This window comes from Strix uralensis, chromosome 1, assembly GCF_047716275.1.
Source record: "Strix uralensis isolate ZFMK-TIS-50842 chromosome 1, bStrUra1, whole genome shotgun sequence".
In the NCBI taxonomy this organism is placed as follows: Eukaryota; Metazoa; Chordata; class Aves; order Strigiformes; family Strigidae; genus Strix; species Strix uralensis.
This window is the reverse complement of record NC_133972.1, coordinates 19,838,125-19,857,061: the sequence shown is the minus strand read 5'-3', so window position 1 is coordinate 19,857,061 and position 18,937 is coordinate 19,838,125. Positions and strand designations below refer to the sequence as shown.

Sequence of the window (18,937 nt, the reverse complement as noted above, 5' to 3'; positions counted from 1 at the left end):
GAATTATCATGTAGTGGAGTGTTTGGCACAGGAACGAAGGAGTAGGTGGAAGTGGACAGAGAAGCCTCCTGGATTGTCACCCCAAGTTTTGAATGATGTTGGAAGTTAAGCTGCATTGCCACTGCTTGTACCTGGTCCCCATTAGTAGATATATGCAGACAAGATTGCTGCATTCAATTTAATATAGGTATTTGATTTGCTGCTGCTTTATTCGTTAGGCTACTACTCTGTAATCGTTATGTTACTGGCAGTCTCAGGCCTTCTGTGGTTTCATCTCATGCATTTGGGAATTTGGAAGTTATTTTCAGCTGCCTAGTCTATTTTAAACTCTCTTTTAAAATTAAAAAAAAAAATCAACAAATAATGAGTTAGAACAGATTGATCCTTTTGAGCCATTTGTCTAATTAACCTTTGCCTCTCAGGAATCAGCTTTGGTTCTGTTCAATCAAGTGCAATGTATCCCAGTCCTTAATAACCAACATTTCTTCTGAGGACCTTGGAAGTCTTCCATGACTCTTTTCTAACTGCTGCCACTCTCTTGGCATGGCACCAGTTTGCAGAGATAGAGTTGGAGAAGGAATAATAAGAGGACAGCAAGAGAAAAGGCCATAGGATGGCCTATAACTTAGTAAAGTGTTTCTAAAAAGTGCAGTTTGCTCAGGGCTCGTGTCTTCAGTACTCTGCACCCCAAATTGAGATGGGTTAGCAAATCTCAGTATCATCAGTAAGTTTGCAGATGACACCAAGTTAAGCGGGAGTGTCGATCTGCGTGAAGATAGGGAGGCACTACAGAGAGACTTGGATAGATTGGATCGGTGGGCCAATGTTAACGGGATGAGCTTCAACAAGGCCAAGTGCCAGGTCCTGCACTTGGGCCACAACAACCCCACGCATGACTACAGGCTTGGGGAGGTGTGGCTGGAGAGCTGTGTGGAAGAGAAGGATCTGGGGGTTCTAATTGACAAGCAGCTGAACATGAGCCAGCAGTGTGCCCAGGTGGCCAAGAAAGCCAACAGCATCCTGGCTTGTATTAGAAATAGTGTGACCAGCAGAAGTAGGGAGGTGATAGTCCCCCTGTACTCTGCACTGGTGAGGCCACACCTGGAGTATTGTGTCCAGTTTTGGGCACCTCAATATGAGAGAGATATCGAGGTGCTGGAGCGAGCGCAGAGGAGGGCAATGAATCTGGTGAAGGGCCTGGAGAACAAATCCTATGAGGAGTGATTGAAGGAGCTGGGACTGTTTAACCTGAGAAAGAGAAGGCTGAGGGGAGACCTCATCACTCTCTACAGCTACCTGAAAGGACATTGTAGAGAGGTTGGTGCTGGTCTCTTCTCACAGGTAATTAGTGACAGAACAAGAGGGAATGGCTTTAAACTCCAACAGGGAAGGTTCAGACTGGACATTAGGAAAAACATTTTCACAGAAAGAGTGGTCAGACAGTGGAATAGGCTGCCCAGGGAGGTGGTGGAGTCACCATCCCTGGATGTGTTTAAGGGTCTTTTAGGTGAGATGCTGGGGGATATGGTGTAGGGGAGAACTTTGTAGAGTCGGGCTGATGGTTGGACTCGATGATCCCAAGGGTCTTTTCCAACCTAAATGATTCTGTGATCTCTATGGACATAATAATGAATGAGAGCATGTATGAGCACACTGCATGCACCCAAAAGGATGCCCCTTCTGCAACTTCCCCTGGTTTAAAAGTTCAAGAGAATCTTCAGAAAGGGAGACTTCATGCAAGTGGAAATGAGTAGATGATGTCCAGTCTCCTTCCCCCTTACCTGAAAAAGGAACGAATTAGGCCTGAGAGGTGATCCTCTATGTGGCGGAGGAGGTAAATAGGACACTTCCCTGCTGCTCTTAATCCTGTCTATGATAGAAACCCCCAGAATTTGAAGAAGTGTCCTGTTGAGCATCAGTGCCTCACAACTCAGGAGACACCTTTTCTGGGTAGATGGACAAGAAAAGAATGGTGTTTCTTTAGCATCACAGAGTCTGGGAGTTTTGAGCAGCTCCCCTCTTAATTTCACTGTGTGTGACCTGCTCTGCTTACTGACGTAGGAAATGTCTGTATGCATGGCAGCATGGATTTCATCCCTTTGAAAAGAGCTTGGAATGGGTGTTCCCAAGGAGGAGGTCAAGAAGGCTTCCAGGTCTCATTATAATTCACATGCTTTCTGCTGCTGGTTGTGGTTTGGGTCATTTTGTGAGCATGTCTTATTCCCTTCCAAACTGCTAGGAAGAAGTTTGCTGTTCTTGCAGCCTCCCTTTTTTGGTTCTCACTCATGCATTGGAAATACACAGTGTCCAGGGTTTGTGAATCATCATTCTGTTCCTGCAGTGATGTAGCTGTCCTGAAACCACAGCATCAGTTGAACATAAATCAGACCCTCAATGCAAAGTTTGTAGGTCCTGCAAAATGATGGCTTTGCTGCAGGTATAGGAAAGAAAACAGCAAGGAGAGAGCTGTGTGCGAGAGAGGATTGAGAGAGCATCCCTGGACCCAGGGAACTGCTGATGTGGAAGAAGAAAAATTGAACTATTTCAGTTGCCTCCTGCCTGTTAGCTTGGGTAATGCTGCTCTTTCTCCCCTTCAACTCTCAGTAGTAACCATCCATAATTCATGTTTTTCCCCTTTTAGTTCCATTACAGTTTCCTTTCTTCCCATGACAAATACTCCAATCACTCACATAATGTAATGGGATCTGTGAATGCAAACATCGGGGGAACACTATTTGTCCAGCCTGTGCTACACCACCAATTTGCTTGATGGATTTCAACTTCTCTGCTCCTTCCATTTACTCCTGGTTCCCTTCCCAGCTGCAGTGCCTTGATCTGCTTTTTGGTTTCAAACCATTCTGTGGGCAGATCAATGATGGCTAGACATCAAAGAACAGCTGCTTTCATCTGAACTAGGAAACTGCAAAAAAGTAGCCCTAAATAAATTTACATATGTATTGTTTTATATATGTTTATAAAAGTATATATAAAATTTATAATAGCTATTTTATATATAAGTATATAGTATTTATATAAATACATACTATAATATAGATATATATGAAGTAAATAGAAATACATTCTTTTTCTTTTAAAGGAAATGCAGCTCTCTGGTTTTATCCTAATTTCTACTTACTGTAGATATATTTTCCCTGAGAATCTTCCAAATCATTTTGTTGTGTCATTAGCTGGCAGCTAGTCCCAAAGCAATATGGCATGGTATTCCCATCCAAGCCCGTCAGCTTACTTCGTAAGCTCTCCAGTGGCTTCCAGCAGCCGTTAAGACGTGGCAGCGTACACAATTTTTCCTCCCATTTAAGGAGTGATTGAGAAGACGCGGATGCTTTTTGTGGAAAAGGAGAAACCAATTTTATTTCCTTGTCAGACTTCGTAGGGTAGATGGAGGAAGTTTATGAAGCTGAAAGTCATTAAGCATGCTTTTTTCCTTCCTTCCGTCTGCTTTTGTTTTTACTGGAGTTCCAGTGAACAGGGTCTTGAGGGGAAAGACAACTTTGCAAATGGGATATGCCAGCAAAAATGAGATGGTTTTTCACAGTGCATGCATTGATGAACATCTTAAAGGTTACTCCTTCACTGTAAAGACACCCCGTTTAGGTCACCCATTGCCACAGTCGATGTGGGCAGCCCTGAGGAGGGAGCACCATGGATTGCTCTGCAGCCCCCCAGGGCTGGAGCTTGAGTTGGTGTTCAGAGACTTGCTCCTCAGTCATCTCATTGTGTTAATCATAGTCCGCCGTGCTGCGGGTGGGAGCCCACCATTCTTTCACCTGCCTCGGTGCAAGGTAATCTTCATCGGGGAGGGCAGAGTCAAGAAACCAAACCTTGGGTCTTATTACACATTAACAGCAAGGGACAACTCCAAATATGCCAGCAGCAGCTTTATATTTAAAGCAAACAACCAAACAAAAAAACCTTGAAAACCCACAAGAAAACCCACCCCAAGTGCACACCCCACACCTCCCCCCAGTTTGCTTAAGCACAAGGTTTTCCCGTGTGTGTCACTTCTTGGCTGTTATCTTTCCCCACCCTCCATGTACTTCCTGAAGCAGCACGTGCTTGGTGCCTAAGCTTCTACCTACACTTAAAAAATTAGAAAACAGTTAATCACAGCCCTTAACCTCAGACTGTCAACAGTTGGCTGCAGCGGGGACGCACCACAGCCCTCACAGTGAACACGTACCTGCGATGGCCACTTCCCCATCCTTATCGTTACTCACCCTATCATCTGGCAAATGCCAAAGGAAAAATAGGGGTTGCGGGCTACAATGTGAATGGTGACAAAACGGAGTGTGCACTTTTGGCAGGAGAGCTGGGGACTGAGGTCAGGTATGAGGAGAGCAGGCAGCTGATGGCGAGTGCTCCCTCCCAGCTACCAAGGGCGTTTGTTTTGGCTTTTTTTCTTCCGACTTTCTTGTTTCATGCCCATTTCTTAGAGCAGAACTGATTTATGAGTGGGGTCAGTTTGTGTAGATATGCAAATACAATTTTAGCATACAAATTTCATGACCCAAAGGGTCTTGTTGTATTCTTTTTTGTTAACTAACCCCAATGTGAGTCCGTCATCGAGCACTTCTGTTACGTGCATCCATGCTCTCTCTACTCTTGGGTATGTAAGTCATCCATAAAACATTGTGGGCCATAACATGGTTATGGGATCTTACCTCAAGAACAAATGGGAGAAGTTGGTGGACTGAAAGGGAGGGAGAAGGGAATGATTTAATGGTGCTTGAAATAACAGTTTGGGGTTGAGTGGTTTTTGCACAGGCTATTTATAGTAATGTCTGTGAGTCTAGCTGAAGCGTGATTTGGTACAGCTGTATGCTGAAGAAGGAGCCAGAAAACTAAGAGAAATCAAACAGCATTTCTTGCTGTTAACTTTAGTCAGGCTTATGGACTGACTAATAGAAAGCATGAGGGTTTTGGAAAAACTCGGGCCCTAAGCAAACATGTATAAGCTTGCAAAGCAAGTTGAGACTAATCCTCAGTTCACGTTGCTGCTGAATGACAAACACGGGTTGGTGGTAACTGGCTACGAGCCATAAGCTGTACCAATCCGCAGGTAGGAGACAGACAGTGCTGGCTGTCCAGGGAGCTCTGCTCTTCCAGGCTGAGGAGGGAGGCTGGCTGCCAGGAAGGAAAAGCAAAGTGGTAGCAAATCCAGCTGTGCGAATGCCTGGAGACTCACCGTGCACTAGCCGTTTGCAGGCTAACATGGCATGGAGAGCTAAGGTGCAGGTGCCAAGAGTGCGAGCTTCCAGATGAGGTCTTGCTGCTCTCTACCTTTGCAGCCACCCTGTATCACAGCACCTAGCAGCTTCTGTAGGACATGGTCGTGAGGCCAAGTGTTTGCTTAAATGCTTTGGTGACTCACTGATCACTGAACTTAATGCCTCACATTTTCCTCACTTCCTCCTCTTTCCTTTTTTCTCAAAATTGCCAGGTTCTGCATTGAATGGGAACCTCAGCTCCACTCCAAGGTCAGCTCAACAAATGCAAGTCACTGTGTTCATTGATGCAGGGCTCTGCTCTGGAGACCTTCTCCCTTGATAGTGGCAGCCAAGCGACCTGTGTCCCTAATGACTGCAATTCTAGTGCTGTGCAGGGATGGTCCAGAAATTGGCTGTAATCCTAAATCCTCTCTACCCCTATACTAGAGCACCCTTCAAGCTGGTTTCGGAGGAAGCAGCTTCTCTTCTTCAGGTGAAGACCCTGGGTGCATTCTCCATGGATGGATCTTGGATCTGCCTAGCATGGCAGTTTCTGTCTATCCCATCTGCCTTGCTGCAGAGTCATAGGTTTGCTGGTTTGCTGGCAGACGACCCTCCCGTGGTTCTTAGGAAGGCCCTGACATCCCCTGTTGCAAAAGCAGATGGGATTTTGTGGGCGATCTGAACTCAAGATGGGAAGTGAAGCTCAATGCAAATAAAACGCGATGATGGCACACGGTGCACCAACCAGCAAGGGACCCATTGGCAAGTTTGCAGTATTGCAAAAGGTTGCTAAAAAGGCTTAAATTATTCCTGGGTAAATGGCATTAGAGAGTGGAACCCAATGCAAAGTAAGAAGACTTTGAGAAAAGGATTGCAGCGCTAGCCTGAGGAGTGGAAATGTGCTGTAGCTATAGGCGTTTGCTCAGCACTGTGACTAATTTTCTGGAAACCAAAAGGAATTCCCTTAGAGGAGCATGCTGTGCGTCACCCATGGCCAAAAAAAGAGGCAGTCATGTGTTTCCTTGACAGCACATCATGTTTGCATATTTTTACTGCTGGAGAAGAGTCCTTCATCCTGATCACTGCATGTTTTCAAGTATTTTGAGTGTGCCTGGGGTGCCAGGATATTAATTTCAATAGCTTTGTTTAAATAGATCGTGTAAGTAGTTGAGTCAGTGAGTATTTTTAATAGGGTTTCAGATACAAGCAGGGCCAATTCCATCAAGTCGGTATAGTTAGTTGTATTACAGGTTTCTTACCAGTATACTTTAAAGCTGGTAAATTAGAGCAGGTGCTCCAGGAACCAAAAGGTGACTTCAGGAATACGATTTTTCTATGACTTTATTCATGAGTTAGTGTTTGCATACCGCAGGTGAGGATGAAAGAAATGATGCCATGGTATATAAACAGAGTACTGAAGTGTGTTGTAGACGCTAAGAGCTTGGGCTTCAGCATTGGCTTTTGGTAACTCTTTGCACTTCTGCTTTATTAGAGATTTCCACCCCCCCACCCCCCCGCCCCATCAGTTACTGATCATATTCCCATCTACTCTGAAGTCCTTGGCAAACACATAAGCTACAAACAGCATATGTAGTGATGAGCTGCTTTCAGTGTTTGTAGGATTGCTGATGCAGTGCCTAAATAAGCAACCTGATTTCTTTTCAAAGCATCAGACCCCCAAAGTAGCAGCCTTGAAAGAAGCTGCATTTCCAAGCCAGCATGGCATAAAGTAACATGTAACATGCTAATGTTGCTTGGAATTGCTAGAAGAAATAGCAGAGAATAACTGGTTATCAAGAGCCATTTTCCAGGTAGTGTAATCCAATGATCAGAGACAGCATCCATGATGGTGCTTCAAGGCAAAAAAGCATCTTGCAGGTGGTTATATGAAGGCCGATATTTGCAATTGCTGATTCCTTGAGACCCAGAAAAAATACCTGGTGTCACCTGAGGAGAAAAGAGTAAAGTGCTGGGCAAACATTGATCTCTGTAAATTTATAACAGTAGAGGGAAGTCTTTTTCTCACCAAGAGTCAAACCAGTGTTGTTGCAAATCATGTAACGATATTGAATTCAGATTTGCTTCTGGCCCTGCATATACAGTATCTCTGCAGGATGTAAACATTTTGTATGGGTTCTTCACCTCTGAACAAGAGTACAGCATCCCTCTAAATATAATGAGATAAAGTAAGAAGTTTCCTGCTCCCTGTTTTATTACTTGCTTCTATGTGACTTGGTATACTTATTTTTTTAAATAAAAGTATACCAGTTGAGGGAGTTCATATGGGGCTTTACTAGTGTAAATGGGAAGGAGGGTAGGTTTGTACCTAGAGATGATGATCTCTAATGAAAACAGTACTTGCATTTGGGGCAGTCTACCTCTTTCTTCTGCAGCTACCGAGTGTCAGATAATCCACAATTAATGGTCTAGAAATAAACCAGTCAATTGGTAGAAATGTCAGCAGCCTTGATTGATGAAACACAGAATCATCTAGGTTAGAAAAGATCTTGAAGATCATCTAGTCCAACCGTTAACTGAACACTGACCATTCTCAACTACACCATATCCCTCAGCGCTGGGTCAACCCGACTCTTAAACACCTCCAGGGATGGGGACTCCACCCCTGCCCTGAGCAGCCCATTCCAACGCCTAACAACCCCTTCTGGAAAGAAATACTTCCTAATATCTAGTCTAAACCTTCCCTGGCGCAACTTGAGGCCATTCCCTCTTGTCCTATCGCTTGTTACTTGGTCAGATAGACTCATCCCCAGCTCTCTGCACCCTCCTTTCAGGTAGTTGTAGAGGGCGATGAGGTCTCCCCTCAGCCTCCTCTTCTCCAGACTAAACACCCCCAGTTCCCTCAGCCGCTCCTCGTACGACATGTGCTCCAGACCCTGCACCAGCTTCATTGCCCTTCTCTGGACACGCTCGAGTCATTCAATGTCCTTTTTGTAGTGAGGGGCCCAAAACTGAACACAGGAATCGAGGTGCGGCCTCACCAGTGCCGAGTACAGGGGCAAGATCCCTTCCCTGTCCCTGCTGGCCACGCTATTGCTGATACAAGCCAGGATGCCATTGGCCTTCTTGGCCACCTGGGCACACTGCTGGCTCCTGTTCAGCTGGCTGTCAATCAACACCCCCAGGTCCCTCTCTGACTGGCAGCTCTCCAGCCACTCCTCCCCAAGCCTGTAGCGCTGCTGGGGGTTGTTGTGGCCCAAGTGCAGCACCCGGCATTTGGCCTTATTGAAACTCCTACAGTTGGCCTTAGCCCATCGCTCCAGCCTGTCCAGGTCTCTCTGCAGAGCCTCCCTACCCTCGAGCAGATCGACACTCCCACCCAACTGGGTGTCATCTGCAAACTTACTGAGGGTGCACTCGATCCCCTCGTCTAGATCATCAATACAGATGTTAAACAGGAGTGGCCCCAAAACCGAGCCCTGGGGGACACCACTCGTGACCGGCCGCCAACTGGATTTAACTCCATTCACCACAACTCTTCGGGCCCGGCCATCCAGCCAGTTGATGAATTCTGCCTTTTGATGATTAAGTGATTGAAAAGTCTCTGGCTTCAAAAGGTAAAAGACAAAAGTAATTTGCATAACAAAACCCACATTGTACAGCTTGCAGAAGGGTATGGCAAAATGTTAGATTTTACTATGTACGCATGGACTTGAAGCAATCTTTGCAGCAGATCAGCTGGCTCTGAGCATCCTGGATGCCTCCACATGTGTGTTAAACTACCTACCTCTCATTGGTCCTGTGTTTTTCCAAAGTGCGCTGCAGCAGAGGTGGGTCATCCAAAACTTAAGAGGGGAGTCCTGAATTCATAGACAGGTCTTGATTGTGGCTGCATTGCTACTGCCTGTGTTATTGAACTTTGTTCTCCAAGATGCATCAGCCTAGGCTCCTTCTGAAGCTCAGGGTTGGACACAGCATTGTTTTTTAAATGGAGGTCCCTTCTTTAGTCAGTGCCCATCCCGTCTTTATTTTGCTTGCTGGCTGAATTGCAAAGAAAATAATATTAAAAAATACCTTGTATTGGCTTTGTACTTTCCCTAAGTACCTTCCAGTACAAGCTGAATGCTTGTGTGCAGCCTGGTGTGTTCACCAAACAGTGACAGGAAATCATGTGCCCTCTGCTACTGTAGTAGTTGGGCTTTAATGGAATACCTTTTTCTTTTTCTTGATTATCCCATTGTTTTCTGAACCATCTCCACCCTCTCTGTCTTAACCTCTACAGACTAGAAATGTATGGTCTGGGGCTATTTTATAATTCACTGGATATAGGCTTTTTATGATGCTTTGAAGACATTTGAAAACTAGAAGTACGTTAAAGTGAAACCACATTCGTGTTTAAGGGTTAGGCTGTGAATACATGTAGTGGAAAACACTGTAACACAGTAGAAGGACAGGACTAAAGTCATGTTTTGCCAGCTGCTGTTACAGGTTGGATGTACGTATTTAGTGTATAAGAGACGATCTAAGAAACCTGAAGGTGCACAAGTCCATGGGACCTGATGAGAAGCATCCGTGGGTCCTGAGGAAATGGGTGGATGAAGTGGCTAAACCACTCTCCATCATATTTGAGAAGTTGTGGCAGTCTGGTAAAGTTCCCACTGGCTGGAAAAGGGGAAACATCACACCCATTCTTAAAAGGGAAAAAAAGAAGACCTGGGGAGCTACAGGTCAGTCAGTCTCACCTCTGTGCCTGGCAAGATCATTAAGCAGATCCTCCTGGAAACTGTGCTAGGGCACATGGGAAATAGGGAGGTGATTGGTGACAGCTGACATGGCTTCACTAAGATTAAATCATGCTTGACAGGTTTGGTGGCCTTTTATGATGGGATTACAGCGCTGATGGATAAGGGAAGAGCAACTGACGTCATCTACCTGAACTTGTGCAAAGCATTTAACACTGTCCTGCATGACATCCTTGTCTCTAAATTGGAGAGACATGGATTTGACAGATGGGCCACTTGGTGGATAAGGAGTTCGTTGGATGGTTGCACTCAAAATGTTGCCGTCAACACCTTGGTGTCCAAGTGGAGAGCAGTGACAAGTGATGTTCCTCAGGGGTCAGTGTTGGGACCGGTGCTGTTTAACATCTCTGTGGGTGATATGGACAGTGGGATTAAGTCTGCAAGTTTGCCGACAACACCAAGCTGTGTAGTGCAGTTGACAAACTGGAGGGAAGGGATGTGCCATCCAGAGGGACCTTGACAGACTGGAGAGGTGGGCCCATGCAAACATGAAGTTCAGCAAGGCCAAGTGCAAGGTCCTGCACATGGGTCAGGGCAATCCCAAGCATAAATGCAGGCTGGGCAGAGAATGGTTTGAATGCAGCCCTGCAGAGAAGGACTTGGGAAAGTTGCTTGATGGGAAGCTCATCATGACCTAGCAATGTGCGCTTGCAGCCCAGAAAACCAACCGTATCCTGGGCTGCATCAAGAAGTGTGGCCAGCAGGTTGAGGGAGGTGATTCTGCCCCTCTACTCCACTCTTGTGAGACTCCACCTGGAGGACTGCATTCAGGTCTGTGGCCCCCAGTATAAGAAGGACAGGGACCTGCTCGAGCAGGTCCAGAGGAGGCCACAAAGACGATCAGGGGGCTGGAGCACGTCCACTGTGAGGACAGGCTGAGAGAGTTAGGGTTGTTCAGCCTGCAGAAGAGAAGGCTCTGGGGAGACCTTATAGCGGCCTTCCAGTACTTGAAGGGGGCTACAGGAAAGATGGGGAGGGACTTTTTACAAGGGCATGTAGTGACAGGACAAGGGGTAATGGCTTTAAACTGAAAGAGGGTAGATTTAGATTAGTTGTAAGGAAGAAGTTCTTCACTGTGAGGGTGGTGAGGCACTGGAACAGGTTGCCCGGAGAAGCTGTGGCTGCCCCCTCCCTGGCAGTGTTCAAGGCCAGGTTGGACGGGGCTTTGAGCCACCTGGTCTAGTGGAAGGTGTCTCTGCCCATGGCAGGGGGGCTGGGACTAGGTGATCTTTAAGGTCCCTTCCAACCCAAACCATTCTATGTCAGTGGATGTTCAAGAATTCACAACATTGCACTGAGGTTTTGAAAAGCTAATAAAACTTCTTGTAGTACATGGCTAATTATATACTTTGGCAGACTTCTACATCAACTGTTTGCACAGTTTTGAATATGAGCTTTTAACTATACTGACTCTTTGCTGTGTCTGTCTACAGAGTTGTGAGAGTCATTTAAACAATATTTATATGCATCATTTGATTCATGCACAGCCACGCAAATGTTTTGTATCCTTGGGTAAAGGAAATTAACCTCTGGAGCCCAAGGATAATATATTAAGCGACTGTTGTTTAAAACTGGTTAAGGAAGGTGAGCAGTTGGAGTAGCAATACTGGTCTATTCCATGAGTAAAAAGCCTGGCAGCTTTCTACACGCCTGACTTGGGGCAGTCATAGTGTGACAGCAGCTTCTGCCCTTGTGGGAGGACATAGGGGATGCTGCCAGGATAGGTGGGTTGAACTGCCCTTGAGAGTGAGGTTCCTCTCTCATTTCATTGACCATATAGTGAACCTAAACATTAGCTTTGATTAGGCACCAAAGCTGTAGAGAGCTGAAGTTTAGGAGGGCTGAGTAACCATGCTGTCCAAAGTAGATGGCCGACTCTGTAAGTGGATGTTGTTGATCCCTTCTACTCTCTGGCCAAGGCACCTGCTGTGGACCATTGATTGTGAGCGCCCAGGGGTGGGGAGGTGTCAGGTGTGGCCTCACCAGTGCTGCGTAGAGGGGAAGGATCACCTCCTTCAACCTGCTGGCAACGCTTTGCAAACTTTTCAGGTTCATACCTGTTGTGTGAGCCCTGCAGCTTGGTGGGGATGCAACAAGCTCTTGTCCTGAAATTGCTTAGCATGGGAAGGATTGGGCTTTTGTACTACATGGGGACACATGCAAGTAACCGAAGTTGAAGGAGGATGGATAAGATATGAAAGTATGGATGTTGTAAAAGGTTCTCTTATATACCTTGATTTAGCTGTGTTTTTACCTGTCTTACAGGGCTAAATCCTGCTTGAGTAACTTTCATAATCTTGTTGAACTGAACGAAATTCAGTGTGCAGGATTTAGCCCCTAGAGCTAAACTTATAAAAGAATCAGTAGATGAAGAAATTTGGTTTTGATTAGTGAATGGCATTACAAGAATAATAATTATGGATTATCTCTCTACCCTACTTTGAAACAGTCATGCATATTTCCCTCATATCGCCCTCAAATTTCTTGAGCTGGGTTGTCTTAGTTACTGTACCTCATATGTAATATTGTAAATCCCTGGGAATAATTGTCATGGGACTCATAGAAACCTGTTGATAGTGAAGAACAAAGCTGACTAAAAACGATAGAAATGTTTAGAGTCTTTCTCTGTGTTTGTTGTGCAGAAGGTCCTTCAGTGTTAATGTAGGGTATTAAAAATGTAAAGATTAATGCAGTTTCTCTGTAAGATGAATTCAGATATGCTTGTAAGTCAGAAACCAGAAAATGTGTTTGGGACAGCTAATTCAAAGCAAACAAAGTAACACTGCTTCTCTCTTGCTTTGGTTTATTAAATCCTGAGCACTTTTTGTATCTGTACCTCTATAGACTCTTTTGTGAAGCAAGAAGATAAAAAAAGAGCTTCAGTTCTGCTGTTACTCGTGTCTCTGTAATGCTTGCAATGGAGTGATTCATTCTTTTTTTTCTCTCTGTTTTTTTCTTACAGTATCAAGCTTTTGGCTGTGCAGGAGCTGGTCGATAGAGAAGCACTGGAAAAGGTATTTAAAAATATATCTAATACAACTGTCATAATACATTTAAGCTCTTAAAGCCCTCTGTTAGTTGGGCTTCCTAACTTTTTGGAAAATCATGCAGCCTAAAATAAGACATCTTCCTAGCTACATAGTACGTGAAGTCAGAGGGGCAATGTTTTGTCCAAGTTGGCTGCATGCTTTTGGTTTTTCTGATTTTACAGTGAGCGTGGGATGAGCAATGCCTCAAGCCTGCCCATATTAGCTTTCCCAAAATCAGTTCCTTGCTAACAGCTAGGATAAGTAGATGACTTGAACGGACAAAGATGAATCTTTGAAGCAGAAAGACCATCTGAGGAGCCCTTTTGAACATCCAGCTGTCCTGGTTTTGGCTGGGATAGAGTTAATTTTCTTCTAGTAGCTGACAGAGTGTTGTGTTTTGGATTCAGTGTGAGAATAATGTTGATAACACACTGGTGTTTTAGTTGTTGCTAAGTGGCGCTTATCATAAGTTAAAGATTTTTCAGTTTCCCATGCTCTGTCAGCAAAGCAGGTGCACAAGAAGCTGGGAGGGAGCATGGTCAGGACAGCTGACCCGAACTATCCAAAGGGATATTCCATACCATAGAGCGTCATGCTTGGTGTATAAACTGGGGGGAGTTGGCCAGGAGGGGCGGATCGCTGCTGGGGCATCGGTCAGCGGGTGGTGAGCAATTGCACTGTGCGTCACTTGTCTTGTCTTGGGTTTTATTTCTCTCTCTCTTTTTTATTATATTCCTTTTCATTACAATTATTATTTAGTGTTGTTATTTTATTTTAGTTACTAAACTTAAACTCTTGACTAAAGTAGAGATTATCTCAACCCACGAATTTTACTGTTTTTTCCAGTTATCTTCTCCATCTCACTGGGAGCGGGGAGGAGTGAGCAAGCAGCTGCATGGTGCTTAGTTGCTGGCTGAGATTAAACCACAACACCAGCTCAGGAGAATGGCAGGAGGCGCCTTGGCAGAAATGTTGTTTAATTTAGTCATGAAGGGATCAAAGCAGATAGCTACTCAACATCAGCCTTAACAGCACCAGCTGAGTATATGGTGTCTGTTAGCCTGAGCTCTGCTCCTGTCTGCCTTGTGCAGGGATAGGCCTGCCTTTAAGCCTGGCCTTCCAAGGAGCTGAGGGATGTGCCCTCCATCGACCATCCCAGGGACAGTGGGATTTGCAAACAGCCTGTGCTTGGCTGTGTGGGGGGCAGAGGGAAGGAGCTGTGCGGCGCTGATGGCTTCCTGCATCCAAGCAGCATGGCCCTGTTCAGGGGGTACATCCCCCTGGTCCAGCACCCAAGACCTCCTGTTGGCTTAGGCAAGGCGCCGGGTGTGTCAGCAGCCTGAGATTCCACCTGCGGAGCTGCAGCAAAACCAGTAGCCACAAAAGGCTGGAGGGTGTGTAAGTAGTAAAACCTGGTGTTACTCTTCGGCCAAGGGTATTGCAAACACGTCAGTATCCTATAGATCATTTCCTTCTGCGAGAAGAACCAAATGTTGTATTTCTTATTGTTTTATGATTTTGCTGGCCTGGAGGGCAGGACTGGACTCCCAATGCCCACACTGGGACTGGTGGGTTCTCTTCACTTTCTGCACCAGCTCCTTCATCTAGAAGACCAAGGAGCCAGCTGGGAGGCAGCATGAAAATATGAACGACTTGGTAGGATTCAAAGAAAACAACTGGATTCAGAGCTGTGCTGGGAGAACTGCTGCCTTCTAGCAGGCATTGAGCTGCTGCTGACCCAAGCAGTCCCTCTGTACCTATGGGTGACCTGGCAAGGCCTGGGGAGGAAGGAGGAAACCTTCTGCTGCCTTGAGCACATCCCCAACAGGGGAGGTTCAGACTGGACATTAGGAAAAAAATTTTCACGGAAGGAGTGGTCAGACAGTGGAATAGGCTGCCCAGGGAGGTGGTGGAGTCACCATCCCTGGATGTGTTTAAGGGTCTTTTAGGTGAGATGCTGGGGGATATGGTGTAGGGGAGAACTTTGTAGAGTCGGGCTGATGGTTGGACTCGATGATCCCAAGGGTCTTTTCCAACCTCAATGATTCTGTGATTCTGTCTGTGTGAAGGAGAAGGTCCTGCAGCACTGTGTTACAACTGCATCTGCTGGGTGCTGTAGAAGTAACTGAGTAAAATGAAATCCAGCAGCAGCAGGTGCTTCAGCCTCGTGCTTTGCCACTGACTGGTGGTGCATTTCACAGAGGTCCTTCGTACAACCCAGTTAATTCAAGAAGGGCATCTTTTCGTTGGCTTTGGTGAACTCTGATTTTGTCCCGAAGAGGTGTATTTTGTTAAAAGCCAGCGACAGAGGACTAGACAGGTGATATGGTAGTTTTTTGCATGCGAAGAAGACACAGTTCTCAACCACTTGTACAAAACAGGTTAATATTCACAAATTGTTGTTGTTTGCAGCAGTTGGCTTCTTTGGCACCTCACAGCCTGTACACTTCTCACCTTTCTATCAGGCCTGCACCTCCCTTTGGCCCAACGCCTCCTAAAACATGGCTTGGCAAGGGCAAGTGATCTCAGCCTAGTGGGAATAGCTGTTTGAGGCATTGTCTGGAGCTCTGCAGGAAGCTCTTCAAGAAAGGTTCAGCCTCAGAAAAGTGATCTTTCTAAATTGAGCTCTCTGAATATTTGATATCTGCTTTCATACAATGCCAAGCTTAAAGAATTTAAAAGGCCAGTTTAGCTCTCTGGAAAATAACAGGGTGAAATTATGTAAGTTCAAAGAAATTTTCTGTCTTTATTTTTTAAATACAGGAGGGGAAAAAAAAGTAGACTGGAATAAAATCCCTTGTCCCGCCTGCTTGCAGAGTCAGGTTTTGAGAACATATGCTGAGTTTTGCATTCGTAAATCATTATTTATCTGCATTATATTGTAGGAATACAGAATATTATTAAATGATGATATTTTAATATTCATTGCAAGATTGATCTTTCTAGTTTTTGAAGGAAAGTTTTCTTTAAGATAGCTATGCACATGAAACCCTAAAAGTGGTTTTTTCCATAGGACTCATTCTATTCTGTCATAGATAGTTTTGAACTTTTACAACCTTATTATTTCTAAAATTCCATGCTCAGTTTTGAAAGTGTTGTTATATATTTTTGACACTTGCATGCAAGCCCAGAGTGAGTAGAAGCACACTGGTGAACAGCAGTGCCTCCTGAAAAGACTTACGGGCACACAGTAGTGTTTGTGCTGCAGACTAGCTCCATTAAATTAAAGCACACTGAAGTTAAGCACATGTGTAGCAAGTCTCTTGAGAACCAGGGCCTTGAGACAGTGTCAGAAAATTATCTAGCACTGCAAAACATGGTTTACTGTCACGTTTTTGAAACAGGATGATGGTCTACAGGGTGAGGCACATGAAGCAGCAGGCTGTTGGAGCGAGATGGGAGAACCTACTTGAACCTTTGGGGTCTTGAGAAGATGGCAACCCCTTATGAGTATGTCACAGAAAGCTTTGCCCTTGTGTAGTGGAGCAATGTTGTGCTTCAAAAGCTGCACATCAGTTATTGACTGATTGCTTACAGCAAAAGGGTTTAATGCCATTCTGACTATCTTAGATGCTTTATTTAAATGTTTTTCTCACCTTGGCCATTGAAAATAAATCGCTCACACCATGAGAAGCTTTGTGTCATGCAAAGACGATTTGTTTAACTTCCTAAGCCATAATGTTTTGGCGAATTTGGCCAAAATCACCCTTTAAGCAAAAGATCTACCACACTTGGCTGCATTTATGCCTGGGGTTGCTGAGACAGAAGGGATGATTGGCTGGGTTTAATTACAGCTCGTCTTGGCTCGGGACAAGCTTTTCTGACCCTTGGATGCTGCTCATCACCTGGTTTGTTTCTCTGGGGTGCCATGGGTGCCTGTAAGCACTGCAGAAGGGGGTGCTGCTTGTGGAGCTGGACCCCAACACCATTCTTGCTGTCATTAAGAGGAACAGGAAGATAATAATTTATCTCAGTGAAACAGAACCAGGTCACGTAAGATGAACAAGAGTCTTTACCTGGAGAAAATTCTGGGTCAGGAAAGGGCTTGTGTTTATTTTGGCCATAGCCCATCAGACCTGTTCCAGCACGTACTCCACGTGAGTGGTCTCACCAGCAGCTTAAACCTAAGCGTATGTCTTACCTTGAACCTTCAAATTGATCTGTTTGCTTCCCCCTGCCTCCTCGCCAAGCTTGCCCCGACTGCCGTGGGATTGCATTGCTGGCGTGCCTTTGCTTCAGAAGTGCTGCTGCTGTTTGCCAGGAGCAGTAAGGAATGCAGACAGCAAGGTGCCAAGGGAGGGCTTGTGGTTGTGACAACCTTGTCCCTGCAAGGATTCAAGGCCACTCAGACTTTTGAAAGATGTATATCGGGCACACAGGCTTGTTGGCGCTGTGTCCTGTATGAAGCATCTCTTCCTCTTCCAGAAGCACAGTGCTGGGAGAGACCCCCAGGGACACTCTTGTCCCAGTGTGTTTTTGAGTACTTTACTTGGTCTAATTTTGGGAAGTCCTTAATTGCAGATGAAGAATTCTACTTGGCAAGTATTTATTTGGGGAAGGGGAAAAAATAATTCTCCTGAGGAACATGCTGTTTTTATAGTTTAAAAATAAATCTGTTTAAGTAATTAGCAGATTGAACTCCCTAGCCAGGTGACATTTCACATTGGTTGCTGTTTTAGCATTTAAATCTGTAGTCTTTTTCCATAGGCAACAAGTATGCCAAAATTGTTCTCATTGGTGCTTGATGCCAGTAGGATGTGCAGGAAGAGTCATCCATATTGTAAGAAAAATAAAAATATTTTTTGCATTCTGTCAAATGTTCCCCTGTGCACCTTTCGGGTGTTAACATGGGCTCTTGAGCTCATTTCTTCTTCAGATGTAGATTATTGAGGAAAGTTAAATAACCTGTACAACAATGTTATATTTAGGAACCCCCTGACAACTTTTTATAAGGTAAGCCTGCTTTGGGAACAAAGAACAGTAACCTGTTATTTTCCTATTTGTGTATTAATAAACAAGTGCCTCTGCTGTTACTAAGGATGCGAAAAGACTATCCACTTGATTCCACAGACAGAGCAGTTTGTTGGCTTCTCATCTAGGAAATGCAAATCATGTAACTCTGGTCTGCAGTTTGTGAAAGTGTAGAATTCATCTGCAAAGTGATGATTATTCTGCTTGAATTTGGAAGTGATCTATCTAGAATGGCATGAGAGAGAGGGTGGGTGAGCTGAAGCATGGTAGGAGTTGGGGTGAGAACTGTGATTTTGTTCAGGGATGATGTTCTTGAAGTTGATGATAACTAGCAGCTTGAAAAATCAGGATAAGTAACATAGGTTTCACTATCAAGGTCTGTCTGTGCCAGTGGTGGCAAATTTAAGCACTGTGAGCGGCGTCCAAGAGGTCAGTGAAAAGAAAGTGAGAAGAACAAAGTAATTATCAGTAAGCTTATATTGTCTGTATGGGGCTTTTCACCTTCACTGCAGAAGTTTTGGAGGTCACAAATCAAAAGGTATTGAAAGTTTTTCACCTGATATTTGGAAGTAGAGGTCCTGTAGCTGTGAAGCCCAGGATACATTCGCTAGGCACCAGGAGAAACAGCAATGTAGCTTCTAGCTGTCTTAGTACAGGAAGGGATCTCTTCTGTCTACTGGCCAAACATTGTGTGGTCATCCCTTGGGCATTTCTGCTGGTGTGGACGTGAAAAGTTGAGATGATAGAATGAGAAAATTCTGATCAGCCTTCTCTTCCAGATAGATTCCCACCCCACCCCTCCATGTGAAGAGTTATTTCTCTTTCCTTGAAGAGAACTTCTTTACCCTGTTGAATAAAATGGAAAGCCTAGCACTGTAAGTAAGCAATCCCTAAGCAATCCCTATGATATGTGCTCATTTTAAAATTTTTTTCCACCTCCCTCAGC

The 18,937-nt window shown here is 44.9% G+C and overlaps 1 protein-coding gene across 1 annotated transcript in view; it reads left to right on the top strand.

Annotated features, from left to right (window-relative positions):
• Nucleotides 1-18,937, top strand: part of EEPD1 (endonuclease/exonuclease/phosphatase family domain containing 1) — a 69,386-nt gene that overhangs the window by 26,110 nt on the left and 24,339 nt on the right. Inside the window, exon 2 of the mRNA XM_074858534.1 lies at nt 12,954-13,005. Within this exon, the coding sequence (XP_074714635.1) occupies nt 12,954-13,005 (52 nt within the window). The remainder of the gene's footprint in view (nt 1-12,953; nt 13,006-18,937) is intronic.